The sequence below is a fragment of the Astyanax mexicanus genome, chromosome 25, assembly GCF_023375975.1.
Source record: "Astyanax mexicanus isolate ESR-SI-001 chromosome 25, AstMex3_surface, whole genome shotgun sequence".
Lineage (NCBI taxonomy): Eukaryota > Metazoa > Chordata > Actinopteri > Characiformes > Acestrorhamphidae > Astyanax > Astyanax mexicanus.
Window position 1 is genome coordinate 26,509,446 of NC_064432.1, and position 12,186 is coordinate 26,521,631.

General features: G+C 39.2%; 1 protein-coding gene across 4 annotated transcripts in view; it reads right to left on the reverse strand.

Annotated features, from left to right (window-relative positions):
- The window catches only part of slit1a (slit homolog 1a (Drosophila)), a 148,104-nt gene that overhangs the window by 55,083 nt on the left and 80,835 nt on the right, over window positions 1-12,186 (reverse strand). For all 4 annotated transcript variants that reach the window (XM_049472119.1, XM_049472118.1, XM_022682113.2 and 1 more), the window contains exons 5-8: window positions 11,877-11,948; window positions 8,287-8,358; window positions 6,390-6,461; window positions 2,486-2,649 (exon numbers count right to left, since the gene is read on the reverse strand). In XM_049472119.1, coding sequence (XP_049328076.1) covers window positions 2,486-2,649; window positions 6,390-6,461; window positions 8,287-8,358; window positions 11,877-11,948 — 380 coding nt within the window. The remainder of the gene's footprint in view (window positions 1-2,485; window positions 2,650-6,389; window positions 6,462-8,286; window positions 8,359-11,876; window positions 11,949-12,186) is intronic.

Sequence of the window (12,186 nt, forward strand, 5' to 3'; positions counted from 1 at the left end):
CCAGGGAACGGTGCTGGACGTGTAGAACAGTAGACGGGTTTTTTTTGTTTTTAATGGGTGTGTTTCTACTGTTAATCTCTGGCACCTCGAGATCACAGCCAAGACAGAGTCAAGGAGCCAGAATTCCCTCCACACCACCGTAAACTCCTGATAATCCCTGCTGAAGACGGAGACGCGTCCAAGGTATCCAAATGTTTATATGGTTCCAAGGTACTGAGATACCTTGGACACTAGAATTGGTTAAGGACACTAGAAATTGTTAAGGCTACTAGAATTAGCTAAGGACACTAGAATTGGTTAAAGACTCTAGAATTGTTTAAGGTCACTAGAGGTGGAAAAAAATACTACAGTTGGTTAAGGACAAAAGAGTTGGATGGGGAAACTAGAATTGAATAAGGATGCTAAAATTGGACACTAGAATTAGATAAGGACACTAGAATTGGTTAAGGATGCTAGAATTAGATAAGGACACTAGAATTGGTTAAGAATGCTAGAATTAGATAAGGACACTAGAATTGGTTAAGAATGCTAGAATTAGATAAGGACACTAGAATTGTTTAAGGACGCTATATTTAGTTCTGGACAAGAGGTGGATAAGGACACTAGAAATAGTTAAGCACATTAGAATTGGATAGGAAAACAATAATTGTATAAGAACTAGTTCCCCTAACCAACTCTAGTGTCCTTTATCCAATTCTACTGTCCTTAATCAATTTTAGTGTCCTTAATCCAATTCTAGCGTTCTTATCCGATTCTAGTTTCCCTATCCAACTCTACTCTGCTTAGTCAATTATAGTGTCCTCATCCAATTCTAGCATTTTAATCAGTTCTAGTTCTAATGTCCTTTTCCAATTCTAGCGTTCCTATTAAACTCTAGTACCCTTATTCAATTCTAGTGCCCTTAACCAATTTTAGTGTCCTTATCTAATTGTAGCTTCGTTAATCTTTACATATGTTGGTATCTTTAACCATTTCTACTGTCTTTAAACAGCTCTAGTGTCCCTTGACAACAGTAGTTTCTAGTATTTAGTTGGTTAAGGACTCTAGAACTTTTCTTGGTTTGGACATTTCTGCGTAGATTCTTCTAAATTTAGTCTTCATCAATCCTCACCTGATATTAAGAACTTCCCACTTTCACTCAAAGCCGGGAGGGTAAAGTGAAAGATAAATAACTTCTGGACACTTTATTCCAGCGATAAAAAGTTCTAGAATTGAACTTTCTTCATGCTGCTTGATGGGAATTAACTTCTAGAGAAGGGACATCTGCTGTTAGAGGCATTGATGACCTTGCAGGCCACAGTTCTGGGTTCTCATGCAGCTTCATCGTAATCTCTGGGTGATAAAACCACAGCGAGACGGGCACCTACCGCCCGGTCCTCCTCCGGGAAACACAAAAACACCACCTGGACCTCCATTATTACCCGCTCAGACCTGGCAGAGACTCAAGATCATTTCACCATTGGATTAAAGCCTTTTGTAGTTTTTGATCTGAGAGCGACGGCCAGTCCTCCAGCTGTCTCACAAGAACATGAGGGCGAGGAGTCGTCAGTCAACGCCAACCACGGGAGGATTTTACATAAAGCTCTTTTCACACTTAAAACTCAGGGATTACTGAGATGTTTCTACTGGTCTTTGCTTCATTCATGAAACAGTTTATATTGAGCTCTTGTTCATAAAAGTCCTGTATGGGTCTTGTATGGGATTAGTAAACGTTCAACAGTTCCAGAAAAAAAGTACTTCCAGGAAAAAAGTAGGTTTTAAGAAATAAAAGGACATTGCATCCGCATTATATTCCATTATGGCGGCTGATAATTATGCAATTAATGCTAGATATGATGATGATAGATTGCCACGTCAGCGTCTTTACAGATTTATAAATTCAGAACTCATTTAACATCAGCATTTAACCTTTTATTGTTTAAATACTGATGAATTCCCAAATAACAGAGGAATCCATACTTATTTGGTAGGCCTGCAAATGAGTACGGCAGATTTTTCTACTGGATTCTCAGCTTCTTTAGTATTCCATTACTTGCATACTCAATCGCCGAGACCAGCCGAAGCTACGGCACTCTAGATTAACCCCGGAGCTGCTGCTAAATACCCAGCACACACTTTTTATCATTAAAATAAAATGATAGTTTAGAGGAGAAAAAAATGAGATAATAGATAATCAGATAATGAGATAGTTGGTCATTGGGGACCATATGGGAATGGGATGAGCTAAACATCATACTGCATCAACCAGCCAGCAGTAGCACTACGTCTGTGGAGGCCTCACTTTTAAGAGACGTCCATCATGCTTTTCTAAAGGTTTAAAAAAACAACTTTAATCAAAAACTTGATTTAATCACAACCTGATTGAAGCTGAAGCCTCCTTATCTCAAGACTCCACAGGTAACCTGCGGCTGCACGGTACATCTGCATTAGCTTCCCCCAGAGCAACAGCTGTGTTTGGAGGCGGAGCATCGAGGTGTGTGATTACCTGAGCAGCTGAACTCGTGTTTCTGGATCTCGGCCACGTTGATGCCGCGGAGCTGAGCCGGGGAGGAACACTGGGTGAACAGGCCGAGGGTCGGGCGCTGCCGGAGCCACTGAGAGAGCCAGGAGAGGTGGCAGTCGCAGTTCAGACTGTTGGAGTGAAGACGGCTATAGAGAGGGAAGAGAGACAGCGGTGATTACACTAATGACGGTGTTAGCACAGAGGAAAATCTATATATAATACAATACTCTGACCACACCATCCTGCTCAGTCTACTAACAAAAACTTCAGATCCAAACAATATTGGAGTTTATATAGATAGCGATTTGAGCTGGAGTACACAGGTGAATTCACCAGCGTCTTTATTTTCTCATTAAACTGAGATTATTTGGTGTCTGTAAAAATATTATGTTGATTTTTTGTACAGAGCAACCATTGAGTCAGTTCTGAGATACAGCATTACTGGTTGATTTGGCGAATCTGACCACTAAATCTCAAATAATACTCAAATAATAAGGATGGTAGGATATATCTGGTAGGAGATACAGGGTCCAGTTGTGTAGGTACAGTAGGTACAAACATTCCTTAACATTCCTTTTGTTAGTAAAGATGTTAAATAGTCACAATGTTCATAGAGAGGGTGCTTTTTATGGCGGGGGTGCACTACTATCAATCAAACAATCAACCTTTATTTTCACTTGGTAAATACATTGAGGGTAACCCTCATTTTCAATGTAGCCGAGCTTTTACACAAAATTAAACGGATTGAAATTTATATTATAAATCATAAAATCTGAATTCAACACCCCCGCCAAGAAAAGCACCACCTCTCGGGATAGTCTGCAGGTGACGTGACCATTTTTTATTATTTCTTACAAGTCAGCGTAGCTTAGAAAAGCATCTTGGCTTTTTCCTTTTTTTTTAAACAAAAAGGTAAAGCAAAGAAGATGTATGTGCACTTCCAAAAGAGGGGGTGCTGAATTCACAACCGCTGCTTACTGATTTTTTTAGAGAAGGATCATCATTTTCCAAGCTGTCCGGATGTCTGACGTTTTTAAAAGCTGTTCCATAGCGTACCATTAAATCCAAGTCAACTCAGTAAATATTCAAGTTCATTTGATGGATAAGTGTGGGAAACCATTAGAAACCTCAACTTTAGGTTGAAAAACTATTTTGTAAAATGTATTTTTCATTGTAAATTAATAAATTGTGATTATTTTTATCGCGTAAACCAAACAAATGTAAAGAAATCAACTTAATACAAGGTAAATTGAGTGTAAGAGGCCAATATATGCACATAAATGCACATTAGGGCACATCTGAACTCAACAGCAGCTACAAAATAAAAGTTCTTCAATGCAAAACTCATGGGGGCAAACCACAAAGAATCTAAACTGAAAAAAAAAGTAGGAACACCATTGTTTTTGTCAATGTGGAGAAAAAAGCCACTGGATGGAGTCTGGATTTCATTAACGAAAAACCATTACGGTTTTCTATTCTTGCATCTCTGAGAAAAAAAAACCCAGAACGTTAATCATACATATAATCTTGTCTAATGTCCTGTAATCTGGATCAGCACTGATTGCCCAAATCCCAAATCATAAGTCCTAAATGAAAAGGCTGTTTTTAGGGGGTGGGGGTGTGTGTGTGTGGGGGGGGGGGGTATGGGTGATAATGTATGTGGTATTTTTTGTTTTCCTGCCTTTGGCATCTCAGCAAAACACAGTCGTCTCAATTTCGTCACGCTTTCACATTTGGTAAATATATTTAGACAATAGGTTTGGCGGGGGGTGTTTATTTCTGGGCCCGTTCGCTCCCAGCCTTCCAAAGATCAACCAAGGAAATGGTTTCTGGCGCGAGTTCAGACCCCACTGTGGCCTATGGCTGCCCACCAAGACTCCATGGAATGACACAGTGCGTGTCTTCTGGCCCAGAGCATTGTGGGTCGGCGGTTTCGCTAGCTGCCGGGCTGCCTGCTGAGTGGACCGAAAAGAAGAACCCCTCTAAGTAAATAAAATTTTATAAAAGCTAAGGGGTTAAGACCCGATGAGACTCTGAACTGCTTTAAAAACGCCAAAAGGAATCTTTCAATCTGATTTTGTGGCGAGAAACCGCGGTGAGAAATGTTTAACGGACTGAAACGAGTGCAATCTGTCACTCTGAGAAATATCTCCCATGTTTGATGAGGAATGATTGCGATTCAAAGTGAGTAAGCATGTACATATCAGTGATTTACTCCTTAATCCCTGATTCACAGCCCAAATATTGGCTGGTTTGATGATAAGGCTGAATGGAATGCTCTTCAGATTGACTGGGGTGGGGGTGGGAAGGTTGTGGTTGAGACCCAAACAGTGTAATGGTGTGATAAATGGTCTGAAAGCACAGATCTTCTGTCTGTATTTCATACTGCTCTAAAATATGTTTGTATAAAAGTTGAGTAGGACGGACATAAAAGTTGCATACATTCCAATCTGGCTGTTTGAGTTGCTGCTGCGTACTGGACATATATAAGATTTCAATACCATAAAGGAAGGTCAAATCCTGTATTAGAAGTTATGTTAGTCTTCAAAGCCTCATAAGAGTTGGAACCATTATAGAAGATGGCACCAATTTCTCGAGTAATGGAGTAATGATCATGACTGGCGGCTTCTGGTTAGAATTGCCCATGTCCAATGGTCCACTAACCACTAACATTCCAATCCAATGGTGGAAATAAAACAACTGGAAGAGGCAAACCATTTCTTTACTGATGGATTTGAACTTTTAAAGTCAATTTTAAAGTCAAATAATGACAAAAGGATGCTTCTTCTTCTTTGTGGAACTAGAGGTCCGAGCCAAGATTGAGACAAGACCAAGAATTAAGTAAAAAGTCAATATATATATAAAAAAACAGGTAACACTTTAAAATAAGACTACCTTTATAAAGGGATTATGAATAATTTATAAATGAGTTTATTAACGGTTATTAATTAGGTTGCAAATATTTTAAACCACATTAATAAGCAGTTAATTGATATATAACACATAAATAGAAATGGCAACAGTGAGCTGAAAATGTGCCAAACAGTGATTCCACACTTATTGATACTAGATACTGATTTTACTTTGTGTTTTCCATCAATCAGCATTAAACCCGTCATATTAATATATTTATAAGTATGTTTAACTATTTACCATAAATGTTGCTTTTTTAATTGATGTATTTTAACTGCTTATTAATGTTTTTTAAAGGCATTTACAACCTAATCAATAATAATCAGTAATAAATTAATTAATAAGCCATTTATAAATCCTTTATAAAGGTAGTCTTATTTTAAAGTAGTACCAAAAATTATAATATAAAGTCTAATAATGAACTTCATTCAACATCAACGTTTCCACCACCATCAATCCCATTGGTCCCAAGGCTACAGATCCTGAGATCGCCAATCGCTCAGGCGTCGATTTGTAGTATTGAGTGACACAGAACTGATACTCGTCATATTGACGTACCGTAATTCCTTCAGTACCATAAAAAAGTATTGAATTTCGATACCCTGCCTGCTGAGCTCACGAGCTCAAACGCTGCATTGATTACTGATCGATTTCTCCACTTGTTCTAAACGAGCCACTAACGAGAATTCACTTGTATCGAATGACACGACCGTTAGTTGTCGTTAGCAATAGCAGCAGCTTAATTGGGGACATGGGGGTTATACATAGGTTATATATACCCATTATAGTGCTGAGATTGAGTCACTACCCCAAATTATAAATAATTATAAATATTTACAGCTGATTTGTGGTGCTTCTGTGGGTTCCAGAGCAAAGCGAACAGGTAGAACAGTAGGTTTAGAAGAAAGGAGGTGGTCATAATGTTGTGCTTGATTGCTGTAAGTGTGTATAAGTGTGTGTGTGTATTACTCACAAGGTCCTCAGCTTGGGCATGTGGTTGAAACTCGACACCGGTATGCCACTGATGTTGTTGTTGTTCAGGGTTCTGTGGAACATCAAGCAGAGGAGACACAATTAAACCCAGCCATTCGTTCTGCCCAGGGCTCATTCACTCCATCTGACTCAACCCAGATCATGCCACCCAGAGCGAGCAGGCCGCCCATCCCTTTACCCCCCGTTTACCACCGCTGTTCTGGAGTCAGTTTCAGGGCGATTTTCGCTGTGCTAAAAGTATTTGCCCCTTGTTTCCCCGTCTGACAACCTTCTACCACCTGCCCGGGTTCCCGCCGGTGCCCTCACACCCCTGCAGGGCATCTAACACTCCGGTTCTTACAGATGAAGAGCAATCAGGAGCAGGAACTGACTGCTACAAGAGCCAAGCAGCAAATTACTGCACTGAAGAAGTAGAAGAAGTTGGGTTCAAGTTAAAGACCTCTACAGAGGAAACGAGCTAGTCGTTGTAGTAGTTAAAGCTGAGAGAATAGCACAATTTTGACGTAGTAGAGTCTATAGTCAAGACTAGGGCAAAAGACCAAGTTGTTGTAGTAGTTCCAAAGCTAATTACAGCTGGGTCAACATCACAATTGTGGCGTAGAAGAGACTAGAGTCAAGATTAAGGCAAAACACCTAGTCTCTGTAGTAGTTGAGAACTAGTTAAGGCTGAATCAATATCTCAATTTTAAAGTAGTAGAGTCTTAAGACAAGAATAAGGCAAAAGACCAAGTCTTTGCAGTAGCTGAAGCCTAGTTAAGGTTTACATTTACATTTACATTTATGGTATTTAGCAGACGCCCTTATCCAGAGCGACTTACAACAGTGCTCTGTTGTAAGTGAGTCAATATCACGATTTTGAATTAGTAGAGACTAGAGTCAAGATTAGGGCTAAATACCAAGTATTTGTAGGATTAAGTCCACCTCAAGACTGCTAGAGGTTAATAGTTGAGGTTGAGCCAATTTTAGGATTTTTAAGTAATAGAGTCTAGAGTCAAGACAAAGGGAAAGACTTCTTAGAGGTCAAGTCCAAGTCAATGCCATATCCAAATGAAGCCTTTGCAGTAGTCCTGTCCAAGTCAAGACTAAGACTAGGACCAAGAATTTGCAGACATTAAGTCTAAGGCAAGATGTAGTGGTCAGGTACAAGTCAAGACCAAGACTTTATAGAGGTCAAGTCCAAGTCAATGCCATATCCAAATGAAGCCTTTGCAGTAGTCCTGTCCAAGTCAAGACTAAGACTAGGACCAAGAATTTGCAGACATTAAGTCTAAGGCAAGATGTAGTGGTCAGGTACAAGTCAAGACCAAGACTTTATAGAGGTCAAGTCCAAGTCAATGCCATATCCAAATAAAGCCTTTGTAGAAGTCTTGTCCAAGTCAAGTCTAAGACCAGGTCCAAGACACTGACCAAAACCAAAACCTTTTAATAGTATAATTCTATAGTCAAGACACTGACCCAAACTAAGACACTGTAGCAGTCGAATCCAAGTCAAGACAGAAGCAAGACTAATACTTTTGGCCCAAGCTAAAATAATAAAAGGTGCTTTTGGAAATGTCCTTTTCCGTTTAGAAGAGCTTGTATTGGTTTGGTAACAGGCAGCAGAAATCTCGGCCCAAGGTCATTTTAATCAACTGCAGCCCTGCTCTCTAAAACCATCATCATACGATCCTACAGCTCCTCCTCCTCAGCCTCTGTCAGATTAATGATCCGTGATGAAGATTAAACCTCACCTCTGGGTTAAGTAACAGTGAACCTCAGATCTCTTGCTCCCATTATACTGACTGGAATTACGGGACTCTATTAATTTTATGAACTGCATTTAGATAATGAGACGAGGGCAGCTAGCTGTCTGAGAGGCTGAATCTTCAGTTACTTACAGGACCTCCAGCCCCCGCAGCGCCCGGAAAGCTCCGTCCTCGATGCAGCCGATGTGATTCTTGTCCAGCTGACTGTGGAAAGAGAAAGAGAAGGAGTTTGTAAATGGTGGTTATGGGTAAAATTTTCCTTACAAAAGGAAGTGTGGGATTGTGATTATATTTAAAAGAAAGATAAAAGTTACCAGAAAAAATGGCTTACGGCACCTACCGGCCATTACGCTACTCAAGTAAACGTCGCCATACAGAGTTCCCCAATGGTTAAACAAACTATCTACCACTAGCAGAGCAGGAGTATCCCTCATTACCTTCAAGAACCCCCTAAAGACCGAGCTCTTCGAAGTGCACCTACTCTCCTAACACCTCTAACTAACAAACTAACTACGGTTGACTTATTGTGACTTAAATTATCATTCAACATTCAACAAAATTAAGAACTTATCACGTTTTAATAAATACACCCAAAGTCCATTTCACACCGGAGTTCTCCTTTAAGTGCAAATCAAGGTTAAGACTTTTTAGTAGTCAAAACAAGACTAAGACAATACTAAGACAGGAATCAGGCTTGTCCAACGGTTGAAATTGCTTTTAAACTCTTTTCCTAGACTTCTCTTTGGCTTGTAAAGGATGCTACCAACACAACAGCACAAGTGGAAATAAGCTCATGAAAGCTTAAAAATAAAATTTTATCTTTGGAACATTTGGCAATGTCAAAACTACCCACCAAGTTTCATCCATATCTTGCCCGGGTCAAAACTGAGAACAAGACCAAGACTTTGTAGATGTTTAGTCGAAGTGAAGCCCAAGATTTTGAAACAGTTAATTACAAATCAAGAGCAAAATCAAGATTAAGACTTTTTAGTAGTCAAAACAAGACTAAGACAAGACTAGGACAAGAATCAGGCTTGTCCAACTGTTGAAATTGCTTTTAAACTCTTTTCCTAGATTTCTTCTTAGCTCGTAAAGGATGCTACCAGCACAACAGCACAAGTGGAAATAAGCTCATGAAAGCTTAAAAATAAAATTTTATCTTTGGAACATTTGGCAATGTCAAAACTACCCACCAAGTTTCATTCCTCTCTGTTTATTTCTTCTGGGTGCAACTACTAAAGACTTTGTAGATGTTTAGTCCAAATGAAGAGCAAATCAAGATTAAGACTTCATAGTAGTCAAATTAAGACTAAGATGAGGACCAAGAATCAGGCTTGTCCAACTATTGAAACTGATTTTAAACACTTTTTCTAGACTTCTTCTTAGCTCGTAAACGATGCTACCAGCACAACAGCGGTAGCATCGTGGAAATAAGCTCTTAAAAACCAGAGCATGAAGATTTTATTTTTGGAATATTTGGTGATGTCGAAACTACCCACCAAGTTTCATTCCTGTCAGCTGTTTCCTTCTGGGCGCAACTACTTTTACGTTGACGATAAGTCGATGAGTGTTGAACATTTGCTCAGGGTTTCACTTCTTCTCAGGATCGATGTGAATAATCTGTTCCAGCATGCAGAACATCACTGAAGAAGATGAGAGCGATGAGACTGCAGAATGCTCTATTATCTATTATCTAAAACCCCCTCATTATTCTTATGATCTATAATAACAGTCATTCCCACAGGCCAGAGATTATTATAGGTGAGAGCTCAGAGCACTGATGGCTGAAATCAATACTGATGCAGTTATTTCCAATAGCAAGGCCACTTTGGACTTGGGCCACTTTGGAGTCTTTTCCCGAAGGGTCTCTTTGATCGCCGGAGTATAAATCAGCCTGTATTGATGGAGTCGAGGCAGAGTAGAGGCAATTCATTACAGCTTTGCTTTCTTTCTTGCAAGTTGGAGAAGACAAACACTTTCGTAAGTGGACGATAATGCCCAAGAAATAAAATAACTCTAAAGTCTTGCAATCAACAACTTTCTAATACTTGTATTTCGATGCATCACTACAAATAGTGGAGATACAAGCCAGATGAACCAGTTCTACACTGTTAAAACACTTTTTAACCCTTTTTTTTGGGTCTGTGTGCAAGTAGTCCTGCATCGTACAGCCGTCTGCCAATGGTGCTGGCACTAAGAGGATGGATGACCAATGGAGGGCATTACTGCTCAATGTTGGGTCACAATCCATTGTTTTCCTCTCTTTATGGTTAATAATGTAGGTCTCCCAGATTCACCACGAACCGAACCCTAAACCTAAACCAAGTTCTACATTCTTCTCCTCTAATGGTGTCCAACTGCTAAAATTAACTCTTTTTAACTCTTTTCCTAAACTTCTTTTAAACAGAAAGATGGAATAGAAGATGAACTACTCTTAAAACATTTTTAAAGAGGTGTTATGACAAGCCTGTTGAGTCCAATACAAGTACAATAGGAGTCAATTTTTAAACAGGAAATAATTAATTCTAAGCCTAATCTTGGACTTGGGGCTAAAAGCAATTAATTTCATTTTGTTTTTTGTTTTTTTGGTTTTTTTGGAAATAAGAGAATAGAACAAAGTTCCACAAGGATCTGCAAAAGTATCTCAATGAATCATATTTTTAAGACTTATTGATTGCTATACATCTACAAAAAAACTTAAAAACACAAAATCCAAATTCCTTACACGCCCAAAACCTCCCCATAAGCACCACGTTGTCACTGAAGGAGCATCTGAGTCGCCTGTTAAACCGCAATCTCTTTGAAATAAGAAACCAAGAGCCAAATACACATCTTTTCCACTTCACTACGTTTATCCCTGAAGTTATTCCTAATTCCCGCCAAGTGTATTACATTTCTTAGCCCTGTAATCCACTGTCTCACTGAAGGTCCGTCTTTTTACCTTTTTCCTTAAAACCACTTAAAAAAAAACAAAGCCACTGGAATTAGCTGCTAAGATGGATGAAACTTTAGAAGACTTTTAGATGGTGCTAAAAACAGGAAAAGACCTGAGATCTGCCTCTGATTGGGCCTCTAACTGGAAATATTCCCATTCATTTATCACACAAACAAGAACTGTGTGTATAAAAGATCTAATCCTAACCATCTAACCTTCTTCCCATCAATCCAAAAACTAGTCCTAACCTTAATCTCAGTCCAAGACCTAATCCTAACCATCTAACCCCTGGAACATCTATCTAAAAGCTAGTTCTAACCTTAACCTTAATCCAAGACCTAATTCTGACCATCTTATCTCAGTTCAAGACCTAATTTTAATTATCTAACCTCTGGTTTATCACACCCAAACCTAGTTCTAATTTAAACCTCTGTTCAAAACCTAATGTTATCCATCTAACCTCAGTCCAAGACCTTATTTTAACTACCTAACATCTCGTCCATCAATCTAAAACCTAGTTCTAACTTAAACCTCAGTCCCAGACCTACGTTTAACAATCTAACTTCTGGCCCATCAATAAAAAAAAAGTCCTAACCTTAACCTTTGTCAAAAACCTATTTCTAACCTTAATTTAAATCTAAGACCTGAATCTGGACCCTTAAGATTGTCCTTAATCCAGTTAATCTCCAGTTACAGACTGGTGTCAGAAGCCAGTTTGTAACAGCAGCTTATCATCTATTTAGGGTAAATATTGAGTCCTTTTATGTGAGTTTTTAGTTGAACTTACAGGTTTTTGATGTCTGTAGCTCCACGGAAGGCCTTGCGAGGAATAGCCTGGATGAAGTTCTCACTCAGGTCCCTGTAAACACAAGAGAGATTGAGAGGTTAAAGCCAACAGCATAATAAATTGAATTTTATAACAATTCTTTATTTTATTAATACGTTTCTCGTCACTCATGCTGCACATTTGGTGGAAAGAAAGGTGCTTCTGTGTAAATTCATGTCCATCACGTTCACGAAATATCAGTTCCAGCAGAGCAGATCTCCAGAACCGCTCCAGCGCGGGCTTCATTCAGACCCCAGGACTGAAGAGGTGG